We start from the raw sequence: 21783 nt of genomic DNA on the forward strand, positions 1-21783 counted from the left end.
GACAATTTAATCATTAGAATTAATTATTTACAGTTAATTTTAATGAATAACCGTGCTTACAACACATTTAGGCGTATTAGCTAGTAGCTATACAAACATCGATAGCAAAAAGTTTATAAAAATAATGTCATTGACCACTCGAGTTTTTGTTTTAAAAATGACACGAAACGACGTTAGATATATACTGGTTATTTTGCATCATTATTTTACACATTTACAGTGCATCAGACGCCACTAAAGCTTTAGAAACTCAGAGATGAGTCTTAAACAGCATTCTCCTAATTTTAGCACATCAATCGTTATTAATATTTTTATTTACCACTATAAAATTATAATGTTTTGATTATAGTTAATACATTGTTATATTGACATTTTAAACATAATCTGTAACCAGCACATTTCATGTACTTTGAATGAGTTTTTTATTAAGTTCCAACATATAATATATCCACGACTTTTATATTACGTTGGTAGCTAGCTTTACGTCAATATAGGATGCACCAGTGTATAAAAATATTATTCAGCAAAAATTGAATAAAATACAAGAGCTTTTTAATGAAAATCATTGGATATCATGGTAAAAAAAATCTGAATTTATGTCTATTTACCCCGTAATTCTATTCACACTGATTTATATATCGACACCTCTACTTTTAATAATGTCATAGACAATACTGTTTCCGCATCCGCTTACAACGCATTTCGAGAGCGGCGACCCGGCACCGAGCGCTACTTTTGGAAACGAGTCCATCATTCTTTTTGGCGTGGCGTCACTCGGTGGCGGACGTGCAGTGATCACTTAATTGCTCACATCACAATCACATTGTTTAACGCTGAAAAGGCTTTAGTTTTTTTTTTTCATATAATTAACAGTGCTTGTAATTTCTAAGAACAAAATGAGGCCGCAACAGAATGGTGACGACGGTTTTGTAAGTATTGCATTTTATATACGTTATATTTTATTATTTTAGAATTTTATAATATAATTAATATTTAGTTATGACAACTTCTTTTAGATAGTTTTATAAAAAAATTCTTGGTAAATACTATTTACGTTTCAATTTTGATCGTATGACGCTACATAGCGTACCGTTCCGCCATCTTGTCATACTCATGTGTTATGCTCTACTTTTAGGATGAGCCAGAAGTTCACCGCAAAATTTTCATTGGAGGTTTGAATTATCGTACTTCTGATGAATCTTTAAAAGCCCATTTTGAAAAATGGGGAGAAATAGTGGATGTTGTTGTTATGAAAGATCCCAAAACGAAAAGATCTCGGGGATTTGGGTTCATCACTTATTCCAAGGCGCACATGGTAGATGATGCCCAAAATAATAGACCACATCGCATAGACGGCCGGTAAGTTTGTATAAATTTTGACAATTGCTGCAGTCCAGCTATGTGAAAACTTGTGTAACGTTTTCTCATCGTTTTAAGCTGCAAAAATTAAAAGTCACCGCTTGGTGATAGTCCCGTGTGATTAAAACACGTGGCGTTTTCCGTTATGTCGACAGGCATTTGCCTTGCTTCTCTCATTATTTAAATATTCAATATTTTTGTGTTCGCGTGTAATGTAGCTTTAATTCTAAATTTTGTGTAGAGTTTAAATGATGTTTCTCTTTATTCAAAGACTTCTTATTTAATAAAACCCAGCAAGCGAATATGCAAGACCTGCTTTAGAGAGGCTAACAGAATATGAACGTTATTATTATTATTATTATCATTGTTACAGAATTGTTGAAACCAAAAGGGCTGTAGCTAGACAAGATATTAAGAATCCTGAAGCAGGTGCTACTGTTAAGAAATTGTTTATTGGTGGCATTAAAGATGACCATGATGAAGATCAACTGAGAGAATACTTTTCAAATTATGGAAATGTACAAAATGTTAGCATAGTTACTGATAAGGGAACAGGAAAGAAACGAGGCTTTGGTTTCGTAGAATTTGATGATTACGACCCAGTAGACAAAATATGTTGTGAGTATTGTTTTATTAATAGTGGTTTATTTAATTACTGGCACAGCATCATCTGATTGTAAATACCTTGCTTGTGGGTTCGATACCCAATAATTCTGGGTTGGATGTGCCACTCGAATGGGTATGTATTGGAGATTGGATGGTGTGTGGCAAACAGTGTTAGTCCCTAGGTATCCTTTGCAGGATACATTGTAAAGATGTAGTTTTTTAAATTGGTCCCACAGCTTTGCCCCAGATTGGAATTTTATGTGTCCAAGTCTGGCTTCCTCTGACTGTGGATATTAAATTATTGATTTTAGCTATACCAGACTAACTATAACAAAGTAAGATTTGGTACGCAAGTCAACAAACAAAACTACAATTTATTTGTTAAAATTTACTTATATTGACAGACCCTGGCCATAACTGGGATTAATGCCAGGAGAAAGAAGAAATTACTTATGCATTGTTTGTTAATATTTACAATATTTTTCAGTAAATGCACCACACAAAATTAATGGCAAACAATTAGATGTCAAGAAAGCCCTACCTAAAGATGGATCTGATCAAAGAGGAAGCAGACAAGGGCCAGGAAGAAACGATAATTGGGGCGGCAATGGTGGAGGTTTGTCAATTTTTACCTTTTTTGTTTTTAGCATCATTTCGATCTTTTTTGTTTATTATTCCACATTAAGTAGTTTAGGGAGATTAAAGAAAAGCTTGTGCCATGATGGCTTCTACCATTTTTAATTTAACATAGTCACATTTTTATAAATAAGGTTTTTGAGAATCTTGTATATTATTTATTACTTATTTTAGGAGGCTATGGAAACAACCAGGGGTGGAACAATTCAAATCCTTGGGACAACAACCAAGGAGGTGGTTGGGGAGGTAATCAAGGGGGTGGTTATGGGGGAGGCAACCAGAGAGGAGGTGGGGGTGGCTGGGGAGGCAACCAGGACTTTGGTAATTATAACCAACAGGGTTATAGCGGAGGCCCCACTCGTAACCAGCAATATGGAAATAATAGATCAGCACCATACAATGTCAACCAAGGCAGCGGCGGCGGCGGTGGTGGTGGCTATGGCGGCGGCAACTATGGTGGCAACCAAGGGCGTGGCGGACGTTTTTAAACGTGTGTATAACTTTTTTATATATATGACCAATCACTACTTTTCTACATCATTTATCATCACATCACTTACATTTGTTAGGACACACAGTGTCTGTTACAATAGGCTAATTTGGATTCTTTTTAGGTAAATTTAGCACTCATAGCATTAATATTTACTTTAGGATGATAGTTATCAGTTGAGGATTAATGCTATGAAGGTATGAATAGTTTATATATGTGCCGTGTTTTTAAAGGTTTTTTCAATCTCTAGGTTTCGTGCTAAGTACACTAGTAGTGCAGAATATGTCTAGTGTAGGCAGCTTCGGAGCACTAGTTACTCGACCTTGGTCCACATGCGAAACCCCATAGAAGCCGTCAGGAATACCATAGACATAGTTTGGACCCTCGTATATTTTAGAAATATTCATAGATTTTAAATATGTACTGATATGTAAGTTGATCTATTTATTGTAGTACTTTAGGTACTTACGTGACATACTTGTAAGGAATATATAGTTTGTGAAATCGATAGTTACTTTTTTACGGATATAAGTACAATTTAGGATTATCTTGTAAGAGCAATGAATTAGACGCTAGGAAATACACATTTTAAGATGACATTAGATTATAAAAGATCATATTTTGTGCTGACTTACTCAGTATTAAGTTTTCAAATAGATGTTATATGAAAACTAGGTGTATAGTGACTAGGTTAATTTAATTAATAAAAGTTTACTACAAAACTAGTAGGATTATTTATTTAGACAAGACATGTAAATATTCCTTTTTTAACAGGTTTATTAAATAAAATTTCATTATGATGCTGATCAATCGAGTTAATTATATATAGAAGATAATTATCTAGATATTGAAGATTAATATTAAATAAATAATGTTAGTTTTTACAAACAGATAGAGATATATTCAAGTTTTATGTATGTCTGCATTTTATTTTTTTATTTCATTTTAAGAATTTCAAATTCTTTTATGACAGTGTAAACATTTTAATTGTGTAATATATGACTATAGGTGTTTCTTTAGTTTCTCCTTAACTCTGTAGATAGACTAAAATAAAGTATATATTGTAAAAACTTAACTCAAGATTACTATTTCAAAATACCATACCCATTTTACGTGTATATCAATGACAGGATATTTTCGAGAATTGGAGGTAGCATCAGTACATACATGGTAGGTAAAAGTATATTTATCCTAGGTAGATCTTTATATAGTCCAGGAAATAGTGAATTAACCACTTATAACTTGTATTAATAAAAATTATCTGCTGTATATAATATATCCTAATTTGGGCACTTCCTGATAAGTATATTTATTAATTGATAGCTAAGTATTCCGATCACGATTATTTAAGCCAAGAGTAAATCGTACAAAATATTTTTAAAAGTCATATACTCAATACAGGGCATATAATTGAACTGAAATGATAAAGACCCCATTATTTACAAGTAGTACTTTATATTATATTTGTATTTTTAAACAATGAAAATGATATAAGTATTTCTACTTCTATTGCCTACTTGGTAATTGACAGACAAGTAGGTTTCTTGGGGAGGGGAACTAGAGAAACTAAGAGCATTTCCCGAAAATTTCTGTGTCACTAAAAATCACAATTAAAGAATGCATACGAGGCTTGTAATAAAAACCAATGGGCCTAAACCTGCATTTATAAAAGAATGTAAATCGACGTGTTCGAGGCACGATTGATCTAGATGATGTATTTGCCTGGAATATTTTCCCAAGCTGGTTAGACAAATTGTGACCCTATATTACTAAAAATTGGTAAATGTGTGGTCTAGAAATTCCTACGTGATGTAGCAATCTCGACAGATAGTATCTATGTAAGTATTGAGAATGTGACTGATGAAGCCTATTTATTAGTCTTGTGACGCCCTCTTCAATTCGTCACGTAGTTGGCGTATTTGACTATAGATGTCGCACTTGCTTTCAGGAGTCGTTTGTCAAGTATAATAGATGATGGATTTGGTATTTATTAAAACATACATATAATAAATATTTTTAACAATTCAATATATCTGCATAACTCTTAACATATTACGGTAGCATATCAGTACCTACAGTAGCAAAATCATGAGATTCAGGTTATGTGAGATCGTTTGTTCTGGATGGAAGTTGACACGAAAATTTGATTGTTTTTAAGTTCAAATAATTTTGTGGAATGTAGTGAAGGAGAAGTGCATGCAGGAAGAGACTAGCTTTAGCAATTATGTTCCTATACTTCTGTCCGAATTTTTGGCTGAGCGAAAATGCGTTTTGCTAATAGGTATAAAAACATCCTGTTGCTGCGAAACTCATTCGCATTATCATTATTCTATCAAATAGCACTATAATTTAGAAGTACCTTAAAATATCATTCCTATTAAATATTCAATATTTAAAGTAATAGACAGTAGTTGTGTAGATTTATATATATAGAGAACACATAAGTGCATTACTTATCGGTCGACAACCCGGTAAGTTACTGACGTTAGTGATAACAAAAAATCTGCTCGTTTCCTCGAACTATCGGCAATTAGTATAAAGGACCCGTTTGGCAATTAATGTGAAAACAAATCTAAAATAAAACAACTGCTATGTAAGTAATCAGCTTCACTCTGTGTTCCACATACCAGGGTACGCAGAGGGAACCTATTGCTAAAACACTTGGTCGCCTATTTTACGTCGAATTCTGGAGGCATTGCGTGTTGAGTTGCGGAACTCGACGCCGCCACGCTTTGCCTCGACACCAGAGCGAAGAAATGAGTATAAATTTAAATAAATATTTCATTTTCTTTGGATTTCTCTTTGATTGGAGAAGAGTGCAGCCGTTGCTCGGTAGGGTTCACTCATGTTTTTGACCATTTAAACGTCAATATAATAAAAACTAAACAATCAACGAATATCTTAAAGTTTTTTTAATATCTTAAACAAGAAACGAAAAATAAAAGAACAAAAATAATAATGGAATAACAAATGAAACGAAAATATCTGGATACAAAAATATTGGATATACTTAAACCGACCGATAAGAAAACACCACATTTTAATGTAAAATGTTGTTGACGTTTGAAAATAAGGTACCGTTTGGATGTTTTCACAATTATTACTTATATAAATCTCAAAGGGTTTCATTAGTTTTATACATATCATTCAATAGTATTATTTAGTGCTATCAGCGTATTACTTCTATAGTTATTTTTCTATAGTTATTTTTATAGACCTGTATAGTAAACTATTGCTGGTTCGTTTTCTTTTTATTTTTTTTAATTTCCGAATAGGGTATAGTTTTATTATACACGTCGCACCGCGTGGACTTATGAGAGAACGTTTATGTATGCTCCCCTCCGAATTGCTCTGATGTACAGTACGGTTAGCGAGTCTTAACGCGAGACTTCAGGAGGGCCATCCTCCTGAAGTTACATGTAAATTGGCTGCATAGATATGATTTTACTATTTTCGTTTATTATTTTCTTGTTGAGTGAACAATACACAAAGGTAACCTAATTTCAGGGCGGCAAAACCTAAGTGTCAGTAGTACTAGCTTTTCAAATAGAAAAAATCAGTTTTTTCCTACAATTATTATATAATTATTTATAGGTATGTAGGTATATTCTAAGGACTTTCTTTTCGACTTTTTAAATATGAGATCTCAGTTTTCTTGGATTACCATTTAGTGTTGAATAAGGTTTTGAGTAGATAGTTACAAGTTAAGTAGGTTCGATGTGAAATTCAATATAAAATAGTATTCGAAAATTTGTTCCTTTTAGGTGGTCTTATGCTATCACTTTAATCTATATTTAAAGTTTTATTAATATACGTATTTAGTAAAGTTACATTTTACCTAACTGTTATTCAAAATATACTATCATACACTTTTCATTCTAATATATTTTTAATCTATATAGCTGAATTTAAAAACAACTTGATCGACAATCCTTCCTGAGCTACGGACATGGCAAGTTTTCTTTTTCTTTTTTATTTTTACAATTATCACTCCCTAGGACTCCAGATACCATCACTACTTTTTATTTTGATCAAGGTAAGTCCTGTGTGTATAGCTTTATTTTTAAATAATATTTTAAATAAAAAAAAATTAAAACAATCGATATTTTATTTTGTACCCTATACCCTTTATATTGTTAAAGACATTTTTTATAAAAAAATGTGTGAACTAGTTCTAACACAAAATAGGTATATGAAATGTATCTCTGGTCTATGTAGCAGTATAAATGTAGCTACTTTCGATAGTATATAGTGTAATCTTAAATTTGATAAATTACTAGAATAGACATAATTTACCAATATACAGTACCTACCTAAGATTTTTTGTTTGTGAAACATGGTTTGCTTCATGCTTTACAACATACTGGAATCGATCAAGTCTAATGTTTTGTGAGAGGTGGACTACTGGTGGATTTGAATTTTGATGTAGGTAGTAAAGCTTTCCAACTACGGACACTAAACCTTATTAGTATATTGCAGTAATCTTTATTACAAAATATAATTAAAGTTTGCCAATAGATATTACAGAAAGACAACATATGAATTTTATTAGCACTGGTTTAGTTGAGACTCATATTGATACTAGTATCCACGTCATCACGTAAGTACAAAATTGACGTTTCGGAGGGTATATGAGAGTGGACTTAAAAGGCCAGCCGATAATAAGACTTGATACACCCTGAAACTTCCTGTGCACATACACTCAACATTGGTAAGTATTAGAGAATATGGAGTTTTCTGAGGAATAATATTGCCAGAGACTAAGCATAGTTTTAGGTTCCTACGATAGTTTTCAATCCTAAAAAGTACCTGCATACATGATGGGAGAAAACAGTGCGTAAGTTATTAGGAAAATAATAAAATAGTTTTTGTTATAACTTTGCTATATTATATACATAGGCGCTTTCAATTAATTAGGGTTTAGAAGTAGGGGGTTAAAACCTAGCTGACTGGTACCTTATTTACCTAATAATTGCACATAGTAACCACGATCCAAACTATATCCGCTGATAGTACTTACCTGTGCATATATAGCACAGGAGCTTTCACTTTTATAACGAAACGTGTTCTAATTTGGCTTTTAACCCATTTGGCGTACTTTTGGCGCTTAGTTTTTTTTACAGCTTAGGATAAAATATCAATCTGAACATCATTTATTATTTAAAGCGGACAGTGAATCCTTACATTGCAGTAAAGGAGGATACTTTGACATTCTTTTAAAAAAAATAATTTCTTTGTTTTTAAATATGTAGTAATGCCGTAAGAAATAATTATATAAAATATAGTAAAATTGTAACTGGTATCAAATTCTAAATTGAATTTGACCTTACTTTATTACAGTTATCTAACTAATAATATTAAAGTATTAATAAAATAATTCCTAGAGCTTAATGCAAGCAACAGAAGCCAATACTTTAAGTGACACCCTAGCAGCTCGTCTATTCTGTGAGTTTTATAAATTTGGTGTCCTAAAAAGTAGTTCACCTATAAGTATATGTGGAGAAGATGAGCATTTCTATTGATTTAAAAACGAAATACTGATGTGGAATACTAGCAGCTTAGCAAAACCTTAAGAAAAATTAATACACACAGGTTTCTTACACCTGATAACCATCTCTAGCAACCCGTCTCTTCTAAATAATATTAACTTTTGTTAAGGCGCTATGAGTTAAGAAATATACAAGAGCATTATCCGACCGGTTGGCCGAGCGAACGTTGACCAGCACTATCTCTGCACACACCTGAGTGTCTCCTCCTGAGATTCACGTCACGGAAATGAAGATGCTGAGGTAGATGTGTGGAGTAACGCGGTCTCATCGCATACGTAACACATTCATTCGAGGTAAGTAGGTAGTCTTGTGTTGTGACGTAGCGGATTAGCTCCAAAAACCTGTCGCCTGTGATGGTATGTCCTCGTAGCGCGCTGGCCTAGGAACTATGTAGGATTCAAGCCTTGTTATGTCTGTCCTTGAAGCTAGACCTCCCGGACGCCCAAGTAAGCGCTGGTTGGATGAAGTGATGCAGGATATGAGAGCCAATGGTCTAACCACTGAGGACGCTAAAGATCGTACAAAGTGGAGAAGGTTAAGGAGGAAGGAAGACCCTGGCAATAGTCGGGATTATTGCCAGGAAGAATAGCACAAGAAACCATTTAATAATTACAATAACTAGCAAAAGTTTAATGTACCCTGAACAATAAAATAGCTTCCTACTAAAATTTCTTACTAACCACTACTACAAAAACACGTGAAATTTTACTTATCCACTCAGAATCAATGGAAAGGGAATTTCTAAACCGACTACGTGTTCTCAGGCATCGTTTTGTTGAACGTGTTGCGGAAATGGCGAGACGCTATAATTTCACTTTCATTTATCAATGTGGAAAATCCAGCAGCCACGAGTTATGACAGCCACGTGATGGGTTGATCTCTATCGCATAACACAGATTAAAAATCTATTTATTGTATAATTTGAATACAATATTTTTTTTTGTTATTTTTTTGGCTATTCGTTTTCCAGCTAAGTTATGAAACAATAAAAAGATTTCATTAAAAAAAACCAAAATTATCTATGTTATAACGTATATAATTAGGATATTTTTTGGAATATAAAACATTATTTAGTAAATACCAACAAATATATCTACCCACAAAGCGACACACGCACTTTTAACAAGAAAACAAACAACAAAACAGCTGTGACTGGCGAATCGTGGTGCGAAGCGGTGGGGCTTGTGTTTTTGGAGCGAGGAGAAAGTGCGCGAAGTGGTGGACGAAGACCCCGGCTCAGAGGACTCCGCGGCCGCGGCCACGGCGCCAGTCGGCCTGCGAACAGTTTGCGAAACCAAATAATGCCATTGATCCGCCAACGATACAGATTGTAGACACGAGATGCCGCGCTAATAAATACGCGTCGTCCAACACCTCGACAGGACAACAAACGACAATGTGCCCATGGAGGTTCCTCGCCATATTCTTAGTGCTTCTAAAAGTAAATTCGGAAGCGAGAGAGATAACGCAGGACGTTACCGACAACCATGTAAGTTATTCATTTATTATCAGTATTACGCGGTGCATTGACTGCACTTTTACTTTCCGTGGACTGCACTGTCGACTGTGCTTGTCGGTTCGTTGTGTTAATTAGTAGTTAATGACGTCGTTAACGTGAATGTTGATTCACTTTCAATTGGGGATTTATTTTTTGTTTTATATTTGTATACGTGATACCCCATTTAGGTAGTAAGAACGTATCTTAAATAAATAACTTATTTGATAAATTGCAATCATGATACAACTTTAGTTACAGTTAAGTTATTTGAATAGTACATAATCAAGGATATTCAGGGTTCGACATCTAACTGCATTCATGTCGTGAAGATTGTTTTGGCCACTCTACCTACACGAAGTAGGAAGATTTCGTATTTTTTATGTATAGAACGTAGAAAATTATAATGTTATCCAACACAACAGATTTGAAACACTATCTTAAAACTATTTTTATGAAAAATATTAAATCCATTTTTGTCATTATAAATTTGTTATTAGATGCAAATACAATAAATAAAAAATTGACTTCCTTACTAAAATGTGAAGCAGAAAGAGCACCACAAGTTTGTAGATTTTAAAAAGACAAAACGTCAAAAAAAATGTTTATAAAATTCATAAAAAATATATACACCTATACAAAGAAATATATCAACAATCAGTATACAATAGGTTGGGCCACAATATTCGTAGATGAAGCGGACGTGCACTACCCTACTTTCGCCGGTTACATCACGTTATATAAGAATATTTATTATTTTACTTTGTCGCCGCGTATGGTATACGGGTCACTCTTTAAGGCTATCCTCATTTTCGAATCGGCTGCTAGTATTGGCATTGTGTATGGCGTGTGCCAAGCGTCTGGTTGGTATTGAATATTTATTTATTTATTCTTACTGTCTAGTCGTCATGAACATATGTGGTGCTTTTATTGTTTTATATCTATGATATAATAAAACAATATAAGCTAAATGTTCGTGCGTGCACATCTCCGGAACGTCATCTATTGGACCGATTTGAATGATCTTCTTTGAGATGCACCTATAATTTATAGGCTTGGAAAAAAACATTAATTTTAAACACTTGTTTAACATCTGATGTAGAATTATAAAAAATCGCCTAAACTACAACAAATACGGATCTTATGATGGAATGGAATTGGCGCTTTAGAAAAAGTATGAGCTTTTAAGGCAAATCTTTACGAGCCATTCCAAAATATAAATGTTAAAATTAAATAAATAATGTTCTTCAGTATCTGTATATTATAAGACAATCAGGAGGCATATTTCTTCATGGTAGAGTTACAGTTCCAACCTTACGATTATGGATTCAATTAGTGCTCAGTGAAAAGATTTATTTGCATATCTCTGCTCTGAGAAGACCAAGTGCGGCGTTAAATTCCGTCACTCAACACACAGACTAAAAGAACGGAGAAAAGAGTGTTCTTTGTCTACCACGCTATATACGGGATACGGCGTGAAACTGAAAAAAACAATACTGTAGAAAATAATAATTATAAAAGATATTATAAAAAAGTATAAAACTTGATTGATATTCAAGTAGGTACGTAATTAATAGGTTACTTATTTGTTAGGTACCTTGACACATTGACATTACCTCCATTTATGAGGTAAGCTGAAACGAAATATAAATTAAGTAACGAATTACAGTAATTTAAATCTAATTAATTAAGTACAATATCCACCTAATGTTTTAGGATAATGAATATTCGTTGATGACCTTTAGTGAGAAGTTTGTTGTAGTCAACATTAAATAAGTAACTATAGCCTGAATTTTTTAAATTTAATTCAAGTTAAATTGTAGAAGAACTATTGAGACCAGTCGTGGCGCAGGTAAAGTGCGACTGTAAACGCGACTGGTTGTGGGTTCGATTCCTACTCGAGGAAATAAAATATTGTTTTTAATTTATATTACTATTTCATCCCTCCGATATCGAGGCAAAGCGCGGCATTGCGTTCCACCACTCATAACACAATGCCTCCAGAACTCAGTGGAAAATGGGGAACGGAGTGTCTTAACACTTATTCTCTCTGTTTAGCCTGCTACAGCGTGAAGTTAAAACTAAGTTTAATTACTTGCAAATCCAACCATATCTACACAAAAGTGATAAGACAATGGACAACAATGTTAGAGACAATTAATTACCGTGGCATACCTCGCATTATCGTAGTTCATTAGAAGTAGACTGTTATTAGATAAATGGACAGCAGTCGCCCTCTTCCTGTACTTAGCTCGGAGCTTGTTCTGAGGACACCCGTGGGCAGCGTTACAGTTACTTAGTTTGTTTGATCTTTCTTTGTTAGAATGAGAGAACTCTACTTGGCATTAGACGACTTGATAGGTATGTAGGCTATAGATTTTTAATTCTAGGTTTTGTTTTTAATGTTTAAAATTTAAATTGAGCCGTTGGTAATAAAACAATGTAAAATTATTTTGCGCTCGAGTGACATTTATGTTATATTAATTTGACAGCCATACAGAAATGATCTCCAAAAAAAAAAAAGAAATGTAGCGATAACATCCATTTATAAAATTATATTATCTGTATTATATAACTATATTATTGAAAATGATTATTAATATTTTTTTAAGAATATTTTTTTTGTAGTTATTAAATAAATTATTCTAAGATATTCGAAAAAAAAGTTAAAATGGTTTTAACCTAAATACACAAGGAAAAGGTTAGGTGTTTGTGTATTCGTTTCCGACTTTTACATAATATCCGGTTGCATTAATAATTAATTACGTATTCTTGCGTGTTATTTATATTTATTTGCTTCGCAAATGTTGTCTTGACACTAATAACCGGATGATATAATTATGTATATATTAAGTACTTGTTAGTGAAATTATTAATTTCATTTCTTCTTGAAGCCGTCGTAGCGCAGGGGCACAAGAGTGTGACAATTGTGACAGTAGTGGGTTCGATTCCCACTTGGGGAAACGAATTATTGTTTATTAATATTTTAATTTCTTTGCTCTAGCACTAAGACAAACCCGGCTTTGTATTTCGCAACCCAACATGCAATTCCTCGAAAAATTCAGCGGAAAATGGGGAACAGAGTATCTTAACACTAGGTTCCCTCTGCCTACCCTGCTGTGTGCGGGATTCAGAATTATTATACTATAATATTATAATTTCCTTTTGTGTTTTTATTTAGTATATATTCCTTATACATATTTTTATGTTCTATATAAATTCAAATTAAGCATTATTTTTTATTAATCGTTCCGTTTAAATCAATTTAAGCAGATACGAACAGAACTGCCCTCAATTCCTTATTAGCTCAACCGTCAATACTTTCTTGTTTGATGAACGGCCCCGGATAACAAAAACGAGAGTACAATAACAATTACAACGAGAAAGCCTCGCAATTACTTTGGAAAGTGGTCTACTAAATGACCTTTAAATTTGGTGGCGCCAAAGAAAGAAAAAAACAGTGCAATTGAAATGTACACTCATTTTGATGGAGGGAAATTACAGTATACGAGTAACTATAATTGCTATAACAAATTATTTTAGTTGGTTACGATGCTTACTTATTTTAGGAAGATTAAGATTTTTTTGTATTTATCATTTATACCTTTAATATTTTTTTCAGTAGGCAAAAGGAACCTAGTGATAAGATACTCTGTTTCTAACGTTCTGCCGATTTTTTGAGGGATTGCGTGTTGAGTGGCGGAATTCGCTTTTGCCTTGGTAGGTACCAGAACGAAGAAATGAAAATATTTGTAAATAATAATTCATTCTTCCGAGTGGTAAGCGAACCCAAAACCGTCCTGTTACAATCACGCTTGTACCCCAGCGCCGCGAGGGCCTCAAATTGCGTGTAACTGTGTAAATCATATCCTAAAGTGCAACCATATCCTAAATGCATGACAGTTTATTGTTATACAATGTCTCTATTACGATTCAATTAAATATATTGCATAAAGTATCGCTATCACTATATTCATCTAAAATTTTACATTGTTCTTTAACCGCCACCAGTACAAGCTACTGATATTGAACTTCAAAGAGAACTGACAGCAAGGTCTGTTACGGCATTTGACCAAACAGGTCATGGGTACTAACTGGTTGACTGTAAATTTAAATTTGTATAAATTATATAAACCATATCGTTTCTTTCTTATTATTTATGTTGACCTCTATATTTAGTCAAATTTTTAACATTTGACATTGATCGACATATTGCTCAGCGAAAGTGTACGGGTCACGAACTGGCGGTTCACGACTTCGACTTCGTTTCTAATCGATAATGCGTTAAATGCACTTTCTTTTAGTTTACATTAAATGTCGCTATTTTTATATAGTAGCTCACACAAAGCGGGGTAGGCTGAAGGAATTTAGGAACTTGGTATTAAGATACTTTCGTTCCCCATTTTCCTCTGAATTGCATTGTGTTAAATTGCAGAAATTAACTCTGCGTTTCCCCTTTTTCTAGTGCGAGGAAATAAAAATATCAAATATTTAATTGCTTCAAGTGGGAATCGAACCTTGATTCAATAAGTACGTAAAAAGTAATAAAAGTAAAGCAAATATTTTGTTAACTTATAAACATATCACACGTTTTTTTACCATAGGAGCCTTATTTATAAAAGTTATAACATGAAGAAAGCTAATTTGGCGTACCGATGTAAAATAGAATTTAGAAATACGAAATGTAAAATATTTTACGCGACAGGTTGTGAGTTCGATTCCAATTCGAGGAAATTCAATATTTAATATTTTCATTTCTTCACTCTGGTGTCGAGGCAAAGATTCCAAAATTCGGCGGAAAATGGGAAACGGAGTGTTTTAGCGGTAGGTTCCGTCTACCTGGTCTGCTCTATGTAATTATATATTATGTTTGTAAAATTAGTTGTGGACTAGTTTCTAATTCTATTTTTAGATAGAATTTCTTGTTAAACATTGTTAAAGTAAACGAAATTACATTTTTTTGTTAATGCTCTCTAAATTAACCTTACTAACACATTAGTGTTAACCAGGCCATATAGTATGTTTACATACAAATGCACAACCTTAGCCTTGTTAGTATCTTACATCATAGATTGTTATCTAATATATGATAAATACAGCATACAATAATATACATATTTCGTCAATATTGTTATTACGTGACATCATGAGGGAAAGCGACAGAAAAAATTTGAATATGCATAAAACTTCTTGCATCTGAAATTTTTGTTAAACCTTATTGATTTAATTCAAACCGATATTGAATTTAATAATAAATAGCTTAAAAATACTTAAAAAAAATTAATAAATATTATTGAAATTGTGGAAGTAAGTAATTTTGTGTAATTTCTTATTTAAGCTTTTTTTTTAATGGGATACAGTCTTAGCGAAATCCTTTCACTTTTTTAATATCATGCCACTAATGATATAAAAAAAAAAACATCCAAAGGAATAAGATAATAAAAAAAAACGGCCGGAACATTTGTTGAGATTGTGAAAGTAACATTGACATTAGCGGGCAATTGCTATTGCGCAACGCAGAATGCGCGAAAGCGAAGCCCATGCCACGAGCACATTAAAATTACATAAGTTTCTCAAAATTCACAATATTTGGGTATATTGCGTAATAATATATACGTATAATATCATTTATATATCTAATAACCCAATTAAATCCAAACTTGAACCAATCCTACTAATAAACCTTATTTAACTTGCTGTGTTAGATCCTGAAGATAGTCAGGGTAGCCAGGGTCATATACTCACTTTCCAGTGTTCGACTGAACTGAAATTTGGAATATGACTTCAGTTCTGAGAACAATGAAATTACATAATAATTAATATTGTTATTAATATTGTTGTTGTCGAAACAAAATCGCAGATTTCAATTTTTTATATACTCCTTCAAATATGGATATCAAATGAAATTATTTGATTTATTTAATACAATACTCCATTAAAAATAACATAATATTTGTAAAACCATTTAAATATTGAAAATAAATTAACCATAATTCTAATGTGATTTCAGGTATCCACGGGCAATAGAACTGAACGATTTTTATTCGACTCCATCTTCGGCCTAGAAGTACCTCTTCTCGATGAGCAAAGTGTGGAAGATGAGGAAGAAGAACCACAAGTCAAAAATTGCTCCTGTGGTACGTCATCTAGAATATATAAAATATTATAAGATCATTTTGTTTTATAATATATTGTATAGTAATATAAAGGAAACTTTGATAACTTCATTGTTAAATAGGTAGTTTTTATCTGTTTTTCATTGATTTTATTTAAATGGTCTTTTCCCTAATTACATTTATATATTTTGTCTTTCTACTGTATATATTACTTCTTGTATATATTTGTGATTTTGCACATAGGTAGTTTTAGTTTTTTTCTATTAGCATTATAAATACAATTATATATATACATTCACGTTCTAGAGTGTGGCAGAGCAAATCCTCTCCCAAAAAAGATTGGTGAGTTATACTGGAGAGCGGGCCCTTATTTCTTTCTGTAGTATTGCACTTATTTTTGCACTGCCTGCGTACTGGCACTTTGCACCGATATTTATTTCCTTATTTCCTTAACAAGTATTAATTATTATTTTCACACTGCTTGTTTTTTCTACTTTCAATACACAACACAAGGATAGACCGACTGTATGACATTTCTCAAAACACGAGAATGTGACTTAAAAATGAGATTATGACATCTGTAAAAGAAAATGAAAATATTACTTATATACAGTTTTCGTTTATTCTAACAAAAAATTGCTACAAATAAAATCATAACAACGATAAACACAAACATTCATTCTAATCTATTTCAGGTCTTTATTTTCCATCGGTCATTAAGAACTTTTTTGCACTCTTCTAATTTCCTATTCCTTCTAATAAACATAACATTGACTTATTCTAGTCTCATATTATAATGATTTACAATTGTATCGTCTCCTACTCCTTGTATTTAGAAACCAGCCAATGTTGTTGATGGCTATATAATCGGTAGTCATAATTTCCTTATTATTCAATTAACCAGTAATTCAGGCTCTAACAGCATCCAGTTCGTTAACCGTCACTTTCTCGCAGAATGTGGGGGGCCGAACCAGGAGAACCGTATAGTGGGCGGCATACCGGCGGGCCTCAACCGGTACCCCTGGATGGCGAGGCTGGTCTACGACGGGCAGTTCCACTGCGGGGCGTCGCTCTTGAGCAAGGAGTATGTTCTCACTGCGGCTCATTGTGTTAGAAAGTACGTAATAACTGATGACGAAAATTTAATAATAATATCTAACTAAATATTTAATGTAGAACAACCTATTAAAGTTTTATGATAAAAAACAGATTTTATGGGTAAACTTATAGCTGATCTTTGTTTTCTTGATTATAACTTAAACTTATGGCTGTTACAGTATATCATCAAATGATTACTTAATAGACGTGTTGAAAATAAAATTACTTATATAGATTGTATGTAACATCGTAAGCATTTTGAAAATTCTTAATCAATAACCAGTTAGTTGATACTGATTCCTGCAAAAAGTTAAAATTCCTAATTTTTTAATAATTTTAGACTGAAACGTTCTAAAATTCGAGTAATTCTGGGCGATCATGATCAAACGATAACATCAGAGAGTGCAGCCATCATGCGGGCGGTCAGCGCCATCGTTAGACATAGAAGCTTCGACCCTGACTCGTACAATAACGACATAGCTTTGTTAAGGCTTAGGAAACCCGTCACCTTCTCAAAAATCATCAAGCCAGTATGTTTACCTCCTTCAGGTTAGTAATTAATAGTCAAATTAATAAAAATATTGTGTTATTCTTGTATTTCCTTTTAATCATAAAATTATTAGCTGAAGACAAAGGACAGGTTTCTTTTATGATCTTCTAAAATATATTTCTAAGTAGATATTATTTTAAAACACAGAAAACAAAAATGAAAATACTTACGAATAATAAGTAATTTTTTACTAATAAATATTTCTTTATCAGGCATAGAGCCATCAGGCAAGCAGGGCATAGTTGTTGGATGGGGCAGAACGTCAGAGGGTGGTCAACTCCCGGCTGTGGTGCAGGAAGTGCGAGTTCCCATCCTCTCGCTAAAGCAATGCCGCGGCACCAAATATAGGGCTTCCAGAATTACGAATAATATGGTATGTATTGATAAATCATATATAGATATGTTTACTAATATTTATTGGTAAGCAAATTTAGAACAATGTAGTAAACTACACCAGGGAAAAGGAAGATAACATATTGGATACTTTGTCTAACATTTAATAAGCAGTAATTATTTAAAATATTACCAAAAATAAATGTATCTAAATCTATCTTTAAGTCTAAGATTTAAACTATAAGAGAGATTAAACTTAATGTACATAAATAATTTTAAAAAATGTTTTCCATTACAGCTTTGCGCGGGTCGACCGTCCACAGATTCTTGTCAAGGCGACAGCGGCGGACCACTGCTTTTACAACAGGGAGAAAAATATCAAATCATAGGTAAGGAGTACAGCTCTCTTCTTTGGGCTGGTGCACCTCAGTAACATCTGAAGTATTTAATCACAAACAACGTAGAGCCCTTTGAATCTTTTGAATGATCTTTGAAAGGTTTGACACTTTGGTTTTGCGTAGAGACGTCTCCTTGCTGTGCGTTCTCTACCTCATTTATCGAGGGGGTGGTGTAGAGAACTGTTTGATCTTTTACCTGCTGGCGAATTTTCTAACCGCACAATGCGACGTATTTTTACGAATAGTCAAAGTTTATTTTTGCTTAAAATGCATTTCATTTTCAGTATTTATTTCAAAAGTAATTTTAGTAAGCATTTATGATCTACATATGTAATGTCTTACTATTATATTTTACAGGAATAGTGTCGTGGGGCGTGGGGTGCGGACGTCCGGGCTATCCCGGGGTATACACACGCATTAACAACTACTTAGGTTGGCTGAGAAGTAATTTAAAGGATACCTGTCTTTGCGCAAAATAAAATATTATCTATTATATTTTAAAGTAATAGTATGTGTATTGCATGATCGATTTAAGAATGGCTCCAGGAACGTATCAGCAAGATTTTAGAAAACCCCATGTCATTTCATTATTATCATCATCAAATTTCTAATCATAGTCATCAAATATATTTTGTTGTATATGATTTAAGTTAAACGTCATATATGTACATTTTACTCATTACAATATGTAATATGGAAAATATTGCTTTTGAAAATATTTACTGGTTATTGATCACTCGCTATTTCGTACTATATTGTAAATAACACTTAATTTCATTAATTCATTTATCACTTACATTCATAGGGATTTTTCATTTCATTCATTAAATTTTTTCATGTATCATTAAATTTTATCATATCATTCATTATATATTGCATGCTGTTATGCATTTCATTTTCATTTAGGTTTAATGTTTTCTCAAATTTATTGTTAGTTCGTCATCACTATTTGTGCATATTTAAATAATTATAATTTTCTTTTTCTTGAATTAATTTAGTTATAATTATTGTCAGTAATCTATTTATTCCACTTTATTTAATTCCCTTAAGTATTCTCAATAGATTAATTAAAAATGAAGAAAAATACTGTAATTCAGATTAAGTAAGTACTTATTCTTGAATTTTTTATAATTTTACACAATTTTTATAGAATGCCCAATGAATTCATAACAAAGTCTTTTGTGACGATTATGATATTTAAACTAGAATTAAGTTATTTTATTAAGAAGAAGCTCTCTCTTTAAGACTCTCAACAACAATATACACCCATCATAAGGTTTTACATAATTATGAAGATGTTTTTCATTCAAAGTTATCTAAATTGTAATTAAAGTAATAACATGATAGTCTCTGGAAAAAAAATATCACGTTTTTAAGATTTTTTCAAGCAATATATTATATTTAATTTCATTTAAACACTTAAATGATAGGTACTTGTATAATATAACTTACGAGTGAATAATATTATTTTAATTAGTTTATAAGTATATCGGACAGGCCGGTGGTGCAGATTACCAATAGATTATAAGTGAATGTAGACACTACCTACGTGTTCAATATTTTATCTGTATATAAATTTTAGTATTTCATTATATTGTAAATATACTCTATCATTAATTAATATAAAAATCCCTATCATTAGCTTCATTAGCATCATCACTGCCATTGTCATTATTTTCATTTAATTTTAAGATTTGTGAAACGAATAGAGTCAGCTTACCTAATTATTGTTGGTTTATGTTTATACTTAAATTAATTATATTTTTTTTATATTAGGACACCGCTCTGTAGGCTGTAACTGTGATCTTAATCACGATATTTTTTTTTTGTATTTGATTTTAACTATTTTTTGTGATTATCATTAGTAATATTTAACATATTTAAACTTTGTTTAATTAGTTTTTAGCACTGCCTTTTTATTTTAAGATTTTTCTTAGTTGTAGCTTATATCTTCTATTATAAATATGTTATTTAATATAAGTTTTTAATTATTTTTCTGGCCTCGGTTGATACTGAAAAATCTTTTGTGACAACCTTGGAAATATAGATATACTCATATCAATTTATAAATGTTATTTTTATAAATAATATATTTTTTATATAAAGAAAGTTCTAAAAATTTGTCTATTTTTATTTATTTTCCTAAAGGATAAATCATTATCCGCATTTTTCACAAGCAAATAGCAATAATGAATGAGATAATAAGTAGAGGATATATTTAATAAAATAATACAATCCTCTTTATTAATATATTAATATAAATAGTGGCTACTCGCAACTTGATCTGCGTTGACTTTATTTCCCTTGCCATGCTTCCACTTCCACTTACCAGCGGTTGGAATTGAAACTTGCAGCAATGGCATACGAAAAGAAGCTCAAAGTCAAGACTCCACCAAAATTCAAGTCACTGCTTGTTGAGTGAAAGTTATGTCCGACAAACAGACAAAAAAAATTAAATATCATCATGTCACTATTCATTTTCCCAAATATTCTTTTGTTAAAGATATTAGACACATTTTTTACTATTTTATTATAGTATAGAACTATAGACAATATTTGTATTTACCTACATTTTACTATTAAAATGCTAAAAAGCTAAGACGTTAGAGTTAAGCAATCATGTTATTCTATAGTACGAAGGTAGAGCTCTATCATTTTAGTTCTGTTAGATGTGTTTACAGTGTCTTGCTAAAATCTAAACGTAAAGGTCAGTGGTATTTATTAGAGTAAAATAATATAAAAAAAATTAATTCGAACATACATTCGAGCTCGTGGAAATTATAAAACTTGCCACACTCAGTGGCACTTCCACGCCTCTACATGAATAATAGCAAAATATTGTAGAACAACACTTATAAGAACTTAATAAAAGTAGTTATTATATTCCCTAATATAACTGCGGGTTTATTTATATGTTTTAATATATCTTACATAAATGTTGAATATACAAATAATTATCTTCATAGCAAACAGTACAATTAGAAAAGTACTATAATAAACTTAGAAATAACTAAGTAAAGTGGTAGATTTCTTTGCTCTAGAATGTTGAAATGTTGTAAGTCATACAAAAATTCATATTTAATATAAAAAAATATAATATAATAATTGGAAATATTCATTTAAATGACATTCTAGTAGTGTAGAGACAAGATG

General features: G+C 32.1%; 2 protein-coding genes across 3 annotated transcripts; both read left to right on the plus strand.

Moving 5' to 3' along the window:
• Positions 1-707: 707 nt before the first annotated feature.
• Positions 708-7190, plus strand: LOC146540037 (heterogeneous nuclear ribonucleoprotein A1-like). Its single transcript, XM_085207854.1, has 6 exons — positions 708-929; positions 1136-1359; positions 1733-1977; positions 2453-2581; positions 2776-3091; positions 3342-7190. The coding sequence occupies exons 1-5, from the start codon at positions 897-899 to the stop codon at positions 3087-3089; spliced, it is 945 nt and encodes a 314-aa protein (XP_085063980.1). The 5' UTR covers positions 708-896; the 3' UTR covers positions 3090-3091; positions 3342-7190.
• Positions 7191-9857: 2667 nt separating this feature from the next.
• On the plus strand, positions 9858-20739 carry LOC146540038 (trypsin-1-like). Of its 2 annotated transcripts, XM_085207851.1 has the most exons (8): positions 9858-10129; positions 16146-16272; positions 16558-16593; positions 17206-17368; positions 17690-17898; positions 18112-18272; positions 18531-18621; positions 18988-20739. In XM_085207851.1, exons 1-8 carry the CDS (start codon positions 10037-10039, stop codon positions 19107-19109), a joined length of 1002 nt encoding a protein of 333 aa, XP_085063977.1. In that variant the 5' UTR covers positions 9858-10036; the 3' UTR covers positions 19110-20739. The 2 variants fall into 2 exon arrangements, with proteins under 2 accessions (XP_085063977.1, XP_085063978.1); XM_085207852.1 differs by lacking the exon at positions 16558-16593 and having other exon boundaries at positions 9859-10129.
• Positions 20740-21783: the final 1044 nt, after the last annotated feature.

The sequence above is a fragment of the Heliconius melpomene genome, chromosome 3 (assembly GCF_056956725.1).
Source record: "Heliconius melpomene rosina isolate 202511_hmr_F chromosome 3, ASM5695672v1, whole genome shotgun sequence".
In the NCBI taxonomy this organism is placed as follows: Eukaryota; Metazoa; Arthropoda; class Insecta; order Lepidoptera; family Nymphalidae; genus Heliconius; species Heliconius melpomene.

Coding starts and splice junctions, on each gene's coding strand:
- LOC146540037 (XM_085207854.1), top strand. CDS start 897: ATGAGGCCGCAACAGAATGGTGACGACGGTTTT. Junction 1,360..1,732: donor CCACATCGCATAGACGGCCG/GTAAGTTTGTAT, acceptor TCATTGTTACAG/AATTGTTGAAACCAAAAGGG. Junction 1,978..2,452: donor CCCAGTAGACAAAATATGTT/GTGAGTATTGTT, acceptor AATATTTTTCAG/TAAATGCACCACACAAAATT.
- LOC146540038 (XM_085207851.1), top strand. CDS start 10,037: ATGTGCCCATGGAGGTTCCTCGCCATATTCTTAGTGCTTCTAAAAGTA. Junction 10,130..16,145: donor AGGACGTTACCGACAACCAT/GTAAGTTATTCA, acceptor ATGTGATTTCAG/GTATCCACGGGCAATAGAAC. Junction 18,622..18,987: donor AGAAAAATATCAAATCATAG/GTAAGGAGTACA, acceptor TATATTTTACAG/GAATAGTGTCGTGGGGCGTG.